This window comes from Notamacropus eugenii, chromosome 2 (assembly GCF_028372415.1).
Source record: "Notamacropus eugenii isolate mMacEug1 chromosome 2, mMacEug1.pri_v2, whole genome shotgun sequence".
Taxonomy (NCBI): Eukaryota; Metazoa; Chordata; class Mammalia; order Diprotodontia; family Macropodidae; genus Notamacropus; species Notamacropus eugenii.
This window is the reverse complement of record NC_092873.1, coordinates 279716764-279735538: the sequence shown is the minus strand read 5'-3', so window position 1 is coordinate 279735538 and position 18775 is coordinate 279716764. Positions and strand designations below refer to the sequence as shown.

Here is an 18775-nt window from a genome sequence, read left to right as displayed (position 1 = left end):
TAACATAGAATATTATAAAGTTTTCTTTTTTCATAGGGACTAAGCCATTCAATCTCATCAGCTCCTTTCCTTGAAATTTCAGGACCTTAGGCCCTTTTGATTTAGCTAATTTTAGGCACTAAACTGAGTATCCAGTCTGGATTCCAAGAATTCTATTTTTGTAAGACTGTTAAGATTGACTGTTAAGATTTTAAAAAAAAAAATTATCCTGGAACCAAGTTCACCATGCAGTGGTGGAGGCTGTTGCTTCATAGACTGAGACCTACCTAACAAATATGGAGAAATTTATATAGGGTATTATAATTCAAATACAATATCCTTTCAGGAGTCTTATGCATTTTATTTGTAATCAGTCTTTGTTTGTGGAGAGGAGACATCTGTACAGTTAGACAAATGCTTAAACCTGATTACTTATTCCAAAACTTCTACACCCCACGATTTCATTGATTTGGGTAGTCCCTCCAATTATGTACTGCCCTAGTTGACAATCTTTATGAGTGTGTAATAGAGACAATTCATCTCATTGTAACATCTTTCAGAGGCAAGCATTTTCTTCTCTTGCAAATGATATATACTCTCCATCTCCAAACTCATACTCAAAGCCTTTCTGAATCAGTAAGACCTATCAGGTAGCAACTAGCCAGCAGTCTTCAAAATATTGAGGTTGGTTTTTAATGGAGGATTAATAATTTGAAAATGATCAAAATTCTACTTAATATTTTTGTAGTTTTAACATCATAGGGATAGGGATTGTCCCTGGTATTTCATTCATATAAGGAACTCTGGGATGAGGAAACTCACTATCAGTGGAGGTATTCTATGACATTTTGTCTCAGAGTGTTGCCTAGAACAGTGAGAGGTCAACTGGTTTGTATATGCCAGGCAGGACTTGAACCTAGGACTTCCTGACTTGGAAACAAGCTCTGTCTGTTATACCATAGCAGTCTCTTTTCAAAGAATAAAATATTTATGAGTATTTATTTTCGTTAAGTCTTTGCTTCATTGGAGAAAAGTCTTTTATGAATACAAGGTATGTTATCATGTGCATTCTTTGTGGGGGGAAAACCTAGTCCCTTTATAAACAGATAAAATTTATTTGACTGACATCTAAATTGCCTTTGTTCATTAAAATAAATCATTTGTGTGGCATAGATGATTTTGGGATACTCTCCACTAAAATTAACATGCATAGTCAGATATTGTAAACTGTCTGTTTAATTGTGAATTTCACAATTATATGGTGACTTAAAGTTTTACAAAGTGCTTTGCACACAGAAACCCTATAGTGAAGATTGTACAAGTTAGTTTTTTAGCATTATTGTACATTAGTTTCCTCACGTGTGCAAGGAGAAAGTTGGAATTCATAATTTTTTAAAGTATTTTGCTAGCTTTTAAAATTTTGTCTCTTGTGGCTTCATAATTGTGCCAAGTTAGCTAAATGGAGAACTGTTCTGAAAAGAAAAGAGCTGGAGCAATGAGCATGAGAAAACATTTCATTTTACCTTTTGTTTCCAAAATATGGAGGAAATTTTCAATACAATAAATCATACAGAAATAGTTCAGCATCAAAAGCACTTTGGAGATTATTTTTTCAAGACATCCTCTTAATCTTTTGAAAGATAAATAATTGGAAAAGAGAAAAATGGCAAGAAAGAATCCATTGACTAAAACATTATGATAGAGTTTGGAAATCTTTTTTTGTCTGGAAAGCTCCTTATAGACGTCTTCACTTTTCTTTTTCTCTTAATTGTCCATTCATTTCGATAGCTACCTATTGCTTCTTCAGAATCAGAAATATTACTGTTATTAAAGAGTAAGACATGCTGATTTATTTAACAATACATATAGATATTTAAGGTCCCAAGATTCATATTTCTTTCTACTGTAATTATGTTGAATTATCCTTCTCTAAGATCTGACAAACTCCATGGCCATCTACCAAAACTGTATATGAAACACTAATGTTGGATTTTTGTCTTGTTTGTTTCATTGTTTGACCTAGGGCCCCCCTGGCTTACCTGGACTGAAAGGTGACCCTGGTTCTAAAGGGGAGAAGGTAAGCTAAGCATGCAACCTGCAAAGTACATATGCATGCATGTATGTATATATAATGCACATGCATGTGTGCATATAATGTATATGTATACACATGTGTAGTATATAATATGTATGCATGTATATCTATTTATCTACCTATCTACTATGTATTCTTCATAATAGAATTAGCTTATAAGTGTAAAAACAACTGAAAGAATAAGTGTATGGCCTTTATGAATAAATGAGTTAACTATTTTAAGGAAAAATTATGTGTTGAAATTCCATCACTTTTTAAAAATATTTTCATTTTCTTCTAACCAATCTTCTAATTGTCTAATCAATTAGATAATTGGTATAATAGATAATATAAATAGATTGGTACAATAGATAATAATAATTAGATAATTCTAATTGGTTAATCAATTAACTAATCAATTTTTTTCTCTAACCAGTCTGATTGCCATGAAATCTCACCCTTCCAGCTATATTCAGGGAAGATATATTCTGTCAAATGTGGAACAGTGGGAGAATTATAGAATGCTCCATTTGTTCTCCACCATCTCCATCACCATCCCCTTCCAGGTCCCCATCAAAGAACCATATGGAGAAGGCATATGGTTATACTAAAATAACTGTCCATAAAACAAACAGATAGAATAATGAGATTCCAATGTTGACAGTTTTAAACAAGAAAAGACAAAAGTTGGATGGATAAATATTAAGAGATTTGACAGGATCTTGTGCAACATGCAAAATAATTGTGAAGAATGAAAAATCAGATAATGTTTCAAGATTAAGAAATTTTGTTGAAAGAACATGAGAGCTCTGAGGGAACATAATACTTTAATGAAAGATGCTCATTAAAATATTTTTTAAATTTTCTTTTTGTTTCTAATGTAACATAATATGGTTATTACTAGTTAGTTAGTGATAGAGACTCCTTCTTGAGACTGAACTCTCATGGTAGACTTTTTTGGGAAAGCCTATGATCTCTATTCTCTTTGAAATAACGTGTTAGGTAAACAAGGACCTAAAAACAGAAGAATTAAATGTAGATTGGGTAGACTGAGAAACGTTTAAGGACTAGCTCAAAAATTTGTAGGTCCAATACACTTTTAAATTTAATCTCCATATTAATATTTTCTCCACTGCTTTCTTATGACAATTAAAAAAACAATAATAAGAATAAATCAAACCCTGATTGTGGTGTTTGCTGATTTCCAAAGTGTGAATGCTCACATTGAAAATTTAATAATCAACTCTCTGGATTTGATAAAAGCTGTTTCTAAAACATCTCTGCTTGTATGTCATCTAGCCCCTACCTTCTTGTTCTGCCATCCCATTCAAATCTGTTATGTTGGTTATTTCAAGTATTAACTTAGGGTTACTTAAAAAGAGTATGGAGGTTTTTGCTTTTGGAGTATGAGTAAAATGACAAAAATATCAAATTGAATTTGATACCACAAATATAGTTTTATTAGTGGTAAATTTGTTTTTATCTCTGTTTTTTTTTTTTTTCTAAAGGGACATCCTGGCTTGATTGGTCTGATTGGTCCTCCAGGAGAACAAGGTGAAAAAGGAGACAGGGGACTTCCAGGAACACAAGGAACTCCAGGAGCCAAGGGTGATGGTGTTAGTAAAAAGAAAAGTCCCAAATTATCCCTTTCTTTTTCTATCCATCAGTGTTTCTTAATAAAGAAATACTCCTCTATATATGTGAAGAAACAAAATTCAAAGGATCTATATTTCAAGCATTATATCAGGATTTTATTTTTCAGAAATGATTTTTGTTTCATTTTGTATAAGTTATGAGATAGAGAGTTTTCAAGTAGAAAATATAAATAAGTGCACTGGCATAAAGAAAAAAAAAGATATACAGTTATCCCTTCCATATCATGACTTTCCCCATTGCAGTTTCGGTATATCATGGGTCAGCATAAGAAATTAAATGGGAATTTGAGGGGAATTTTGCAGAAGCTACAGATAATATGCAAAAGCCAGCAGACAAGACAGAAAAAAAGTTTAGAAATTCAGAAATGCATAAAATATATGTATTGTATTGTATAATATCAACATATTTTATCATTAATACCATAATACTTCAGACTTTTTCACAGGTATAAAGCGAGGGCCAAACTATTTTACTTGAATTTTCCAGATATGAGGAGTGCCATGCCTTTAGCCTCCCATCCCCCAGAAGTAGAGGTGATAACTGTAATTCTAATCAATGCAGATTATAGATTGAGAGAAGCTGCTCAGGACATTCTTCTAGAGTTGGCCTTAGAGAAAGGAAGATCAGCATTCTAATCCCACCTTTGATAGACTCGTTTTGTGACCTCGGGCAAATTGTTTAACTTGGTGCCTCTGGCCATTAGTGGAGGATGTTTTCTCCAAGAGAATTCCAGTACCAATAAAACTTTAGGTGTAGGTGTTTTAATTTTTTTTTTAAAGAACAAAAATACATACTTTGCATCTAGAGACCTGTGTCTTGGGGGAGTTCTGCAGCATACATCATTTCTCAGGGAAAACTAAAAATGTCTCCTGGAAAGCTCTAATTCCATGGTTCTTTCTTTAGGGGATTCCTGGTCCAGCTGGTCCTGTTGGCCCCCCTGGTCCTCCAGGTTTGCCGGTAAGTTCATGCTCTGCATATTTGACAGTATCTTACTCCCCTCAAATGGATCAACATAGTGCTTTCCTGTCACAAATTCTCATGCCTATTTGTCATTTTCCTTTTCCTAGGGTCCTCAAGGTCCAAAAGGCAACAAAGGTTCCTCTGTAAGTATATGTACCTTTTTTTTTTAAGTTTTGCATTTTTCATTTATGAACCTTTCTTTGTTTTTTTCCTCAGAATTCATAACATTAATTCCTCTCTCTGTTCAACAGGGTCCTACTGGTCAGAAGGGTGACAGTGGTCTTCCTGGGCCTCCTGGGCCTCCAGTGAGTACATTTTCTTACTAAGGTTATATTAACACTTTACATCTTGAGACTTAAAATAATCTCTCTGAGAGCAAAAGAAGTGAAAAACTTTAAATCCAATGTTGCTCCCATTTATGTTGATTATATGGAAAACAACAAAAGCATCCCTTGCATTAAAGTAGGTCTCCATGCCCTGAGCTAAACTACATTCTGGGAATAAAGATATCCGAGGTATACCTTGCAATGAAAGATTCATGCTGTCGTTATCAGAATTACGGTAGGATTGTGGCATATATCTACTCCCCGTACATGTCATTAGCACAATGAAAGCAAATGTGTACATGCCTCATGGACCCATCTATTGGTCTCCTGTGTCTGATGAGAGAAGTGCAGACTTTTCACATTTACTCTAGTGGTGCATATAGCTTCCCAAAGTGTGCCTTACCTCCTGCATTAGCAGAACATTTGTATAGAGGAGCCAGGCACAAAGACGAAATCCAAAGCTGTCCTTTGAGTCCATTTTTATGTCTGGACCATGAGCATGAAGCATGATGATGCTTTCCCCTTATCACATTTGATGATGTAGAAATTGGTGTTTTTCCTGGGAGGAGTAAAATTTGATTGCATGAAGATTAAATAAACCAAAACCTCCATAGTAAAACACAAATTCTAAGCATTTCGAAATTTACGAATGTGGCATCAAAATTCCAAATGCAAACAATCATTTACATACTCAGGAAAATAGGAAGACTCCATTCAGACTCCATTACTTTCAATTGCAATTGCCTTCTCTCAATTATTTTACTAAGTGCTGGGGGAGAGTTAGTATTAATGGTACCCATATTCTGTGCTTTGCCTTGTATAAGAGAAGCACACACACACACACACACACACACACACACACACTCAGAAAATCTTTGCCCATAGGAGCTTGCAGACTATTGGAGAATATGAAACCAAACTGATAATACACATGGCAAAATTTGTAAATGAGCCAATTCTATAGATATTGTATACTGAAAAATACTAACGGGCTAAAAATCAGATCATTGTAGATCTACTTCTGAACAGAAATAGGTTTCTATTTACAAAGTAATTAGGCAGTTATGGATATACCTGAACACTATGAGTTTTAGATAATGCATGGAAATACCTTCTGATTCTAAATTTATAGGGCCCTCCTGGAGAAGTCATCCAGCCTTTACCAATTCTGTCACCCAAAAAGACGAGACGGCATGCTGAGGGCATGCAAGCTGATGCAGGAGATAATATCCTTGATTACTCTGATGGCATGGAGGAAATCTTTGGTTCTCTCAACTCTCTGAAACAAGACATTGAGCGAATGAAATATCCCATGGGCACCCAGAACAACCCATCCCGAACTTGCAAAGATCTGCAGCTCTCCCATCCAGACTTCCCAGATGGTATGTTAATAATACATGACAAAAGCTAATGCACTGAACCTCTGATTTACTAAGGTATATTGTCAGCTCATTAATCCTTGTTATATGGTTAATATAGTCTCTGAACAAAACTAAAGAAAATGATCATTAAGTTCAGACTTTTAGACAGACAAAAAAAAAACAACTTACAATGAGGGTGATTCAAGTTCTGCTAAGTCTTGTCTGTAAAACAAGACTTTATTAAGTTACAATGTTTACTTCAGATGATTAAAGATAACATGATGTTTTATTTTATTCTGTGTATAAAGAATTGAGATAGAAGAAATAGAAGTCAACTGATTACATAGGCTAACTGAATACATGTGGATTTCAAAGTTCAAAATTAACGCAATTACTGTTCTAATGAGGCATTTTAGACCAAATGAGAAACTGCATTGTCCCTCAAATGGAAGTGGATCTAGGTTACTTCTGAGTTAGAATCATTTTGTTCCATTATAAGTAGAAAAAAAGTTATAAAGCAGACTTCAAAATATAAAGGGCTGATCCGGTCTATTTCTTAGTTTCACTGAGTATAAATATTGACTTAGTAAATAAATAAAATTAAAGTTGTATTTTTAAAAGCAATGGGTATATTTCCATTTTAATCAAGCACACAATTTATCTAAGAAATAAGTTTAGGTACTATCAGTTCCATATAATCTATAATTAAATTCAGCAAATTCAATTCAATATACTTGCAGCACACCAAAACTTTCTTATCTAAGAAAAATAAAAGCTACTTAGTCTTGCTTCCCCCATATTTGACTTGTGAAAACTCCAACATAGGACTTCACATATGACCCTAGGATCTATAATCTAATGTATTCTTATTAAAATTCATCCTGTTATTTTCAATTCAGTGTTTTAGACTGTCATAATCTTTTGGTATTCTGATTTTATCATTCAACACTTTACTTTTCTCTCCTGTAACATCTGGGATGGATTCTACAGATGGATTATGACTTGAGCCCATAACTGAGCAATAAGAGGATGGCCTAGATTATGTTTGCAAAATCACACTGTGCTTTTAAGGAATCTAAGTGGCTTCCCAGTGCAAAACTCTGTCTTTTAAACAAAATATTCTTTTTCCCAAGTGATACTCAGTGGTTGTACATCTTGGGATACCACAATGCCCAAACAAATAAAACTTACATAGGACCAAAGTCTGTAGGAAGATGCATGGTATACACACAAGTAGGGTCTAGCATATGTCTAGTGGGGATCTCTATATAACAAGGAGTGTAGGTGGTATCATCAAGCTTCAGGAAAGGAATTGGTATGTTCATGTATAAAGAGTAAAAGTAAAAGATGCAATTCAATTCAACAAATTTGATTAAGCACTTACTATATGCCAGATATTGTGCTATGTTCTGGGAATATATTGTAGAGTTTCACATCACTGTACCAATTCCTTCCTTGATCATCTGTTTCCTCAGTGATATCACCTACACTCGATCTTGTAAAGAGATCATCACTAGAAATATACTAAACTCTAGAAAACAAATGCTTTTATTAAGGGAATTTGTTCTGGGAAGTTTGGATTCAGTTAAAGGGTCACACTTGAGGATCTAGATGGCTACATATGACCTTGAGGGCTGCAGGTTCTCCACCTCTGTACTAGAGTCTGCTCAAATGGATCTGAAATTTAGTAATGAGATTTGATACATACACAAATATTGAGGAGAAGTATCAATACATATTCTTTTCTCAAAGATGCTTTTATTTTTTTGAATTTCTTCTATTTTTTACTTTAGCTAGGACATTTGTGATTGGTAGTTCAGATGTTCAGGATTCTGGTATTTTTCAGTTTTGTCTATGCCAAATAAAAAAGTATAAACCATAAGTCTTTATTTCAGATAGCAGTGACCAAGTTCAGTATAAGTTCAGAGCCCATTGTAGTGGCTAGAGAGGGATTAGAAAGAGAAATGGGGCTTGGTCTAGGCTTTGAAAGGAGTGTCAGGTATGGATAGACAAAGAAGAGGGAATTTGTGGGAAGAGTATAACTTCATGCTTAGGGAGTGTGATAAATGATTATTAATAACCAACATGTTGGGGAGATTCGGAGGCTTTCCCCTTTTCCTAAATTCCTCATTTTAATAAGTTCAAATTTTTTGAAAGACATTACTGATGAGATTGCATTAACTTTCCTGATCTTGGTCAGACCCCACCCAATCTTTCAAAAAACTTATTCTAGGTTGGGGAAGCCCACTGTGTTCTTCTCAAGCTTAGGTGGAGGTAGATCCTTTTGTCTAAATAGCCTGAAGTTGCGGGGGGTAGAGATAATTTCTCTGTCCAAGGGTTACTCTCAGCCCCTCAACTGTGAGCCTTGCTGCCAGGATTGTCTTTGGTCTAAGAGAGATAGCCAAATAACCATCTTTTTAATAATTTGCTGGCCTTATTAATAAAATTATTAAATTACACAAAAACTATGTCTCTGGAACCTTTTTGAACATCACAGGAGAAAATTGGCCTTACTCTCAGTGTGGTCCATTTTTATGAACACAATCCTGTAGGGTGATAGGGAACACTGGAGACATCTGAGCAGAGGAGTAACAGACTTTGTCTCTACTTCAGAAGATGCATGAATCATCATTGAGGGTACTTCTTCAGGGCACACTGTGGCACCTCCACCATTGCTTGAGTTGTTTTATCCAAAGAAATATTATTTGTCTATCAAGCTCTTGGAGAAGAGCCTCTTCCAATCCAATGTCATTTTGGTACTTAAAGTTTCCCTCACTAGTTAATAGCTAACGGAGCCACTGAGATCTCAGTATCAACAATTCAAAGGCAAATCTGTCTCTAACTCTGTCAATCTTTCCTTGACACTAATTCCTGCTCCATTTGGCAATAATGACTATGACTCCTGAGAGCTTGAGTCATTCTGAAGCTATGCCTATATGGAAGTTTCATATTTGTAAAGCATAGATTTTTTGGTTGATTATGGTTAGGATAAACTAAAGCTCTCTGTCATTCTAGGTTGTTACTCTTAATATATTTCTCTTTTAAAAGAGATAGTGGAAAGGTAATGTTAGTACCTTTCCTCTGAGATGATCTTTGCTTTCTCCTATAGATAGCTTGTTTGGACATAACCATTTTCATGTTGTTTCCCCCATTAGATTGGGAGCTCACTGAGGGCAGGGATTATTTTTTGTCTTTCTTTGTTTTCCCAAACTTAACACAGTGCCTGGCATTTAATGATTGACCTGACATTGGTGAAAACCTTCCTGAACTCCTGTAGGAGCAAGAAAATAGAGATTATTACCTAGTGTCCAAACTTCTGGGCATGAACCTCTCCAAGTGTAGCTAAGCTGGATCTTAAAAACAATCAGTCACCAGGTCATTCATGAAACATTTCTGCTGTCATTGAACAACCAGTCAGCTCTATCACACAGTGAGGTACTGAGAAAAGATCCTGGTATAACTATACAGTAGAACGTAACTCCTTGAGGTTTAAGTTGTGTCTTTGTAGTCTCCAGTGCCCAAGTTCAACGAGCTGAATTGAATTGAATTATGTTGAAACTACAGCTGGAACCAACTTATCTTGCCAGTGAGGAAACTGAGGTCAACTGACTTGACCAAGGTTGTACAGCTATTTAGTGACAGAACAGAATTAGAACTCAAATCCTTTGATTCCAGATGCAGTGTTCATTCATATTAGTGGATGTTAATTCTTTAAGAAAACAATTTATAAAGGTATTAATATATTTGATATGGTGTTTTAAATGGTTTCAAAACACTTTACAAATATCTCATTTTATCCTCACAACAACTCTAGGAGGGAGAGGGTATTATTATTTCCATATCTTATTATTTCCATTTTGCAGATGAGGAAACTGAGGCAGATGACAGTTAAGTGAATTGCCCAGGGTCACACAGCTAGTAAGTGTCTGAGGCTGGATTTGTATTCAGGTCTTTCTGCGTTCAGGCCCATCTAGCTGTCTCTGGGTATAACAACCTTTTATATAAATGATCCCCCATGTTGCTAATGTCACATACCTTTTAGGTGAATATTGGATTGATCCAAACCAAGGTTGTTCTGGAGATTCCTTCAAAGTTTACTGTAACTTCACAGCTGGAGGAGAAACTTGCATTTCCCCTGACAAGAAATCTGAAGGAGTAAGTACCAATCTGTTTTGATGGTGACTGCTGACAGTTCTTGCCATGTTTTTGCAATATTGAACTAAACAGGAGAATTATACTGTCACATTTTCATATATCTGCTTTTCTTACAGAGTAATTAGTATATTCCATTTGCATAAACGTGAGTAAGGCAATGAAATGATATACAGAGTTAACAAATGCCCCTCCCTCTTTTTTTTTGGTCCAGATGTATTTTCTGTGCACCTGCTTGCTTGCTACCATTCCCCCATATCCCATGACACAGCACAGCTGTGCACCAGTTTTTTTTCTGTTGAAGCCAAAACATTTCATGACATAGTTCAAAAATGCATATTATGTTCAAATAACAGTCATATCCGAAGAATAATGCCTATATGGATTAAAATAAAAACCATTCTTCTGCAGCATGGTCCATCGAGACTAAACTAGTAGTTGAAATTGTGGATATCCTTATGCCCACTTTGTTCTATAAATGGTTTCACTTTCCATTTCTAATTAAACTTGATGTAAATCATTGTGATATAGGGCAAATTCTTCCCTAGTCTAAGTATAAGAAGAATACTTATTGCACTTCTTAGAGGAGAATTTCGTTTTCATTTGTATTCTTGTACTGAAGCTCATTTTTCTAGTAAATGGTATGCAGTGTTCAGAGGTACAGAAACCCCTAAAGGCATCATGAATTGTTATATGTGGGGCTGATCTTTTCAGTGGAAAAGTTGGCTTTGTGTTTATGAGAAATAAAAAAAAATATACACCCACCTGATCTGCAGTGGAGAATAGCCAAGCTTCATGGCAAAAGAGAAATTTATGGAAATGGAAATAAGCTCCCCTCCCCAGGATCAGCATTATTCCCTATTGTGAAATCTCCCTCTCCTTCCCTCCCACCCCACCCCAATCCCTTCTGAATCTCAGTAGTAACTGTATTCCCCAGGTTACATAAAACTTCTTCAATTACTTAGGGGATATAATGAGAAAACCAGTTCCATGGCCATGATTTTTGCCTCCTGAGCCTGCTATTTCCTAGCAAGAGATCTTCAGAGTGGCTCCTTAACACAAGCTATACTGACTATTTCTCCACACCGACAGATGACCATTGGAAAAAGCAGTACTTTTTTGAACTACCAACCACATGAAGATTTCAAACAAAATCCTAGAGCTATTAGTGTGTTTCCACCTCCAGACATTTTTTGAGACACATAAAGGAAGGAGGAATGTCTTTTCAATTTCATAAAATGAAGCCCCATCATGTTTCTCTCCCTCCCTGTTCTTCCCATGACCTTGGAGTTCAACAAAGTAATAGTGTAGGAGATGCATTTTGTTTTCTTTTTTCTTAATAGAAATGTCTAGAGATGCACAATTCTTTCTCTTGATAACATTCTCAAACATTCTCTTTTTTTTTATAATAGGTAAGAATTTCATCCTGGCCAAAGGAGAAGCCAGGAAGCTGGTTTAGTGAATTCAAGAGAGGAAAACTGGTAGGCTATTGTTTCATGTTCCATGAAATCATTGATTGCTAACATCACAAGTTAAGCTCCAGTTACAAATCCAGACAATCCCTGTAACAGGTTGAATTACATAGTATAAGTATCCCTTTCCATATTCTGGAAACTGCTCAATTCAGATGTAGAGAACCACTCTCAGATTTTAATGACAGACTAAAATGTCTCTGACAGAATAAATGGAAGCACCCTGTGTTTTTACTGAAATATATAATCAATTAAATGATACAGTTTTTTGACTGCTTGATATTAATATTCTAATATGATTATGTTATGAATGTCCACTGTAGAAAAAGACAGTATTTCTATAGGGCTACTGCCATTTCATGCTATCTAAAAGAGTTTAATTTCTTGCCATTTTCGAGGCCCCGTCAGTATATTGTCCTCTCCATTGGGGAGGACAAAGGAATTACCTAAGCTTTGTCATCATTTGAAAACTTTAAATAACACATAGTTAAACTCTCCTAGAGAGTTGCAGATGGTATATAGAAGTTAAGTCACTTGCTTATGATCACTTAGCTTGTCAGTAACAGAGACAGGAATGAAACAGATTTTAGGCTCAATGTTATATCTACTGTCAAGCTTTCTCTATTATTTATAATAAAATATATTTCTGTTCTATTAATTTTTTTATGAATATTTTAAGATTATAGAATTATAAATGAAAGAAACCTTAGAGATGATTTAATTCAATCCTTTCATTTTACAGATGAAGGAACTGAGGCATAGGGAGAGAAAATGACTTACCCCAGGTCACACAAATAATAAATGGAGAAGCTGGGATTTGAACTCAGTTATTCTGATCTCAAATTCAGTTTTCTCTTCTTTGGTTTAAGCTAAGTGTTCCATCCAATTAACAGTTTTACATTGACAGTTTTCCTAAGAGGAAATTAAATTGAGGAAATTTTGAGTTTTGTCATTAACAGTTGAGGAAATTAAAATGAGGAAAATAACATTTTTAAAATGCTCATGAGACACTTAAAGATCATCATGTATTTGAAGTTGTTAAATTTGAAACAATCACATAGTACACACTTTTTCATTTGATTATTGAATGTCATAGGGTGGTTGAAAATAGATCCTTTCAAATTCTTGACCCTTAAGGCCTCAGTACATTTCTGCCAATATCATTCTACTCAATCAGTAGCCCCAACAATACATTTGCAAACACCAGAGTTCAAATCTTGAGCTTCATATTTTTATGTTTGTATCTGATATTTGTCTCTGCCAAAGCTCCATTCCAATACCTCAATGTGGTATTTTATACTGGGTTGTAGGTGGCTGTACCAGGGGCCAAGAAGTTCTGACAAATCTGCCAAAAAAGTCACAGAATCATAAATAGAGCAAGAAGAAGCCCCCCCCACCCCCCCAGGCCTTCTGGTTCAAAGGCCAATCTGTTCATTTACAGATGAGGAAAACTATGGGCTAGGCTGAATTACCCAAGGTCACTCAGGTAGTAGGCATCTTCAGACACTAAATCTAGCCTCTTTTTATAGTGTTCTACCATCTAATAACTCATGATTCCCCTCCCCCTATGAAGCCTAATTCATATATACTCATTTCTATGTATATCTCCACTTTAAAAGCATTCCTCTGGATGTAGTAGAGTCAGTTACTTGGAAGTAATATCTTAACTGATTGAGAAACTGTGACAAGGAGCTTAAGTGATTTATTTAGTGGCATACAATGAGTTGGTAACTAGAACTGAATCCTGAACCTCAGATTCTTGTTTTGTGCATTCTAGTCCCTTAAAGATGTGTTGATAGATCTATCTAAATGTGTCTGAGCACCATTTAGTGTCATCAGAGGTTTCCTTCTTTGATATCTCGGGGTATGTGGAAGAGGGAGAGATATTCATGTACTGCATTTTTTTCTCCCACAGCTCTCTTACTTGGATGTGGAAGGAAATTCCATTAATATGGTTCAAATGACATTCCTTAAACTTCTGAGTGCCTCTGCCAGGCAAAATTTCACCTACAATTGTCATCAGTCAGTGGCTTGGTATGATGCAACATCTGACAGTCATGACAAAGCACTCCGATTTTTGGGATCAAATGATGAGGAGATGTCTTATGACAACAACCCTTACATCAAAGCTCTCTACGATGGCTGTGCTGTAAGTAGAAGCTCAGACTCTTCTATTTAATTTTGCTTTTCCTTTTCCTTTAGCAGAATGACAAGGTTACTTAGCCATTTTCTCCATTCAGTTCTGTGTCATATTTCTTTGGTGAATGGATGCCGAATTTATTTGGGATTTGATGTTTTAAAGTAACGTGTCCTTAGCAGAGTTAATAAAGAACACCTAGGAGTGGTCCCTTAAGTAAACAAAGAAAGATATTAATTTTTAAAACCATATAAGAAGCAATAGTATAGTTTATTTTGTATTGGTAATATGGGAAATTTGTTTCCTGCAACAATCATTGATAAACAGTATGAGCAAAGAACCATTCCTATGACAATTTTAGATACTTTTTATGGATATGAAAATTTAATTTTATAAATTATGTTAACTCTAAAATTTTATAAATTGCAAAGAAAGTAGTAATGAAATGTCACATAAATATAATTTCATTGCTACCTTCATACATATATGTATGTATATATGTGTATGTACATTTATACATACATATGTGTATATATATACACACATGCACAAGTCTATGAACATGTGAATATATATGTATAAACATCTAATCTATAGATCTAAATTTATGTGAGTGTGTGTATGTATGTCTGTATGTGTGTGTATGTGCATGTATATGTCACATACCTATTTTCCTAGGGCAAAAATATTGAAATTACAAGAAGTGTGCTTCTAAGAGGAGTGATTGTATATTGTGACTACCACCCTATGGCAGAATCATCTTGAAATACTGTATTAATATGTCAGTTTCTTAGCCCTTCAAGTCCATGATTCCAAGTTGGCAGATGAAAACTCTCCAGGATAACATTTTTTTCCAACAGGATTGCTTTCCCCCAACCCCCTCCCCTGAATTTTGTTAGGTGCTGGGAATGCATGATGCATATTGGTGAAGTAAACATTTAGTGCCAACCTCCAGGATATATAGGAGACCCTCCTGCTATTTGGGACCTTATTTACTTCAAACTAATTCCCCTATGAAAACAATAACATTCAATTGAAAATCTGCCACACTGCACTCCACTGAGGAGAGCAGTAGTAGGATTTAATGTACATAAACCCTCCAAAGTCATAGCAGTGAAAAAACAGTGGTACGTGTCATTGAGTTCAAAAACAAAGATTAGGGAAATGGCTAAGAGAGTGATACCTGGCTCTAGCAAGAATACATAAAGGCATTGACGTAAGTCAAAAAGCATGAGGTAAAAATAATTTTTTTTCAAATATTGTTTTATATGCTGCTAAACTATTTATTGTAGAAATATTTGTGGCATTTAAAGCCGTTGATTGACTGCTTTGCAAATGTTAAACTGTAGTAGTTAACGTCACAATAATTAATTATGATTATTTACTGAGTTGGATCATGAGTATAATAACAAAAACATGAAAACGTAATCTACTTATGAAATATGGTCCCAAAAGGAGGATCAATTTTCATATCGTGCTTTCTATATCATTTCTTAATAGCATATTATTCCCTTGTTGTGCATAGTACCATGGTTCCATCTTTCCTATTGCCATACTAATTTTGTAATATATTCACCAATGGTTCAGTTGGAAAGATTTCCATAATACCAAAGAAATGTGGCAGTATTAACAACAAATAACAAATCAGAAACAAAGTAGTAGTATTCCCTTCTCTATCTCTCTACTTTCCCCTTGGTCTTGGGAAAACACAGAGTGTATTCAGGAAAGGCTTGTCAGAAATGTGTTTGTACATCATCATTGTTTCTTTTTTTCATTTTACAGTCAAGAAAAGGCTTTGGAAAGAGTGTGATTGAAATCAACACCCCTAAAATAGACCAAGTACCTATTGTTGATGTGATGATTAATGACTTTGGAGATCAGAATCAGAAGTTTGGATTCGAAGTTGGCCCAGTTTGTTTCCTCGGTTAAGATTAGGGCAATGAACATATAAACCGACAAACCTTTTACCTTGGTACCAGCAGCCCACTTCATGCCACATGCAAGTTTTGAATATGGATGGTGTAGAAAATGTCTTGCTGTGTATGTATGTATTATTTAGAAAATATGTGTTGCCCTTGTAGGGCCAGAATCACATGACTTAAAATTATTCAAAAATCAAGAAAGATGTGTATACTGTGGCAGAGATGGAAAACTTAGGGTTGATTTTTCATTCCCTATTCTCTTCTCTCCTTCCCCTATTTGGATTCCTTCGGTGCTATTCTTTTAAAAAGCAACAAACAAACAAAAATCCATCAATGACATATATATATAGGAAAGACATGGTGCTCCTTTCCATCCATCATAGGAGGTGCTAAGAAGATGTGTTTAATAAATTGTAATTATTTTATGTACAGTACTATACTGTGGTTTTCTTTGTCCATTTCCAAAACTTGCATGTGTCTTCGAATTGCATCTGGCTCTAATTTCAAAAAAATTACAAAATTCTGTTGATGGCAATAAATACTGTGTATGTATTATGAGAAATAAAGTTGCAATTTCCAGTGACTTCAATTCCATTTTCTGGTTAATAATAATAATAATAATTAATAATAATAATAAAATCCCTTTGTATATATTGATGTTGAAGAGCTCTGTTATTTGAAGTCGCCAAAAAATCTCAGGTGGCAAAAAACTGGAAGACCGTTGGCAACACTCTCAAATCAACTCTTCTCTGCTGTTTTTACCTTTTGATGAATTGCAAACAGAAGCAGCATCCTCCAGGGTGCTAAGTTCTATGGTGCTATACCTCAGACTTTTTTTTCTTTTAAGAATCCAGGATTTCATTATAAACCTGTATATACCTAAAGGAAACAAGTTTATATTTTGGGGTGGGAAAATTATGTGTATGAAAAGTACTTGTATTTAAAGAGAGCTGTTTAATTCTTTGTGCAGTCAAAAGTTAGATCTGTCATCGCCCCTCTCTTGTATGTCATTTGATCATTTTTTTCAGTGTGCTTCTCTGATGCACATTAATATTAAAACTGGAACCTAAGCAATTATTTATGAATTTGCGCAGTTTGTTGTGGTTTTTTTTAATGATCAATGCTGAATATTTCATTCCTGAATTGGATACCAGATTTCAATAAGTAATTGTCCCAAATAACATATGCCCACCCCACCAATATGAAAATTTTTAACTTTTTTTTCAAATAAAGGCCATAGGTCATATGATTCTGCCTAGTTGCTAAGCAACATATGAGTGGACTATTCATTAAAAGAGCCTATTTTTAAACTCAATTTATACAAATCACAATCCAAATTCCATGGTTGGTTTCTTTTCCCTTTGAACTTTTTTTTTTCAGATAGATGCAATTAGAATTAAGATTTAAACCTCACAAACACAATCCTTTTGTAACTATTTTTTCATAATATATGTAAGACTTGAAAATAAATGTTTGTTATTATTTCTTATTTTAATTGTTAAATTAATTGATACCAGATTCCACTGACTCGTTTTCACCTGGTTTTTTATCATGAAAGAGTATACTTGTAAAAACCGAGACTACAAACTGAACATTTGTCATGCAGAATATCTTTTATTTTTGAACCCAAGTTTGTTGTAACTGTCACCTTCAGAAGGAAGATATGAATTTTATCAATAAACTCAAGTCTTGTCTACCTGGATTGATCATTCTGTTTCTTAAATAGGCTACAGTTCTATTTTCAATCCTCAGTAAAACCATTCTAGTCTACTATGACCATCTAGACAGACAGTTTGCCAGTAAAGAATAGCACAGTAATGGTCAGAAAATCAAATAGTGAGAAACTCTGTGTATGAAGAAATAAATACTGCACCTTACTATCATCTGTTCAAAATGAGAATATTTGAGATTTCAAATCTTTACAGAAGAGAATTCATCTTACAAAGGATTTCTTAAAAAAGGCTCAAGTATATGACACATTTAAGAAAGTATAAATAATAAATATAATAATGCTGAAATCTGAAACTGAAGGTCATCAGCCTCTGAATTTCAGAAGCGTGTTTTTCCTTCAACCAACTAACTAACCAATCAATTAATCAAGACACATTTATTAAGCACCTACTTCCTACCTAGCAAGGTATTCAAGCTAGGGGCTACAAAGGCAAACATAGACCCTGCCATCAAATACGTTACTTTGACATTTGTGGTACCATTCTCTTTGAGGATGTCCACACTAGGAAAGAAGATCATTTTGGTTAAAACAATATCTCTCTTGCTTTAAACAAACAAGGACCCAACTAGCATATTCTAATGCAGGAGTGTGAAACCTGCAGTTTCTAGGCCACATGTGACCATCTACAGCTCTTGGGAGAAGCCTTTTGACTGAGTCTAAGTTTTATAGAACAAAACCTTTTATTAAGAGCATTTGTTCTGTGAAGTTAGGATTCAGTCGAAAGGCCTCACTTGAGGACCTAGAAGGTCACATGTGGCCTCAAGGCCACACATTCCCCACCCCTTTAAAAATCTCTCAAAATTCAGGTCACTTAACATAAAAACACAGATTGATCTCCAGGACCAGTTCAGTTATTTCTATATGAGAAATTATCTTAAATTGGAGAAATAAATAGAAAAATGTAAAAGAAAAGCATTCAAACGATTTATGAAATTAATGTTCTTGTTGTAGAGCAGTTTGTTGACATTGGACATTAATCTTTAGGACTCTTTCCTCCTCTCTGA

At 34.8% G+C, this 18775-nt stretch overlaps 1 protein-coding gene across 2 annotated transcripts in view; it reads left to right on the top strand.

Annotated features, from left to right (window-relative positions):
* The window catches only part of COL11A1 (collagen type XI alpha 1 chain), a 276695-nt gene extending 258954 nt beyond the window's left edge, over positions 1-17741 (top strand). For both annotated transcript variants that reach the window (XM_072644156.1, XM_072644155.1), the window contains exons 58-67: positions 2003-2056; positions 3562-3669; positions 4613-4666; positions 4777-4812; positions 4921-4974; positions 6128-6377; positions 10399-10511; positions 11921-11989; positions 13896-14129; positions 15900-17741. In XM_072644156.1, the coding sequence (XP_072500257.1) occupies positions 2003-2056; positions 3562-3669; positions 4613-4666; positions 4777-4812; positions 4921-4974; positions 6128-6377; positions 10399-10511; positions 11921-11989; positions 13896-14129; positions 15900-16046 (1119 nt within the window). In that variant the 3' untranslated portion in view covers positions 16047-17741. The remainder of the gene's footprint in view (positions 1-2002; positions 2057-3561; positions 3670-4612; positions 4667-4776; positions 4813-4920; positions 4975-6127; positions 6378-10398; positions 10512-11920; positions 11990-13895; positions 14130-15899) is intronic.
* The last annotated feature ends 1034 nt before the right edge of the window (positions 17742-18775 follow it).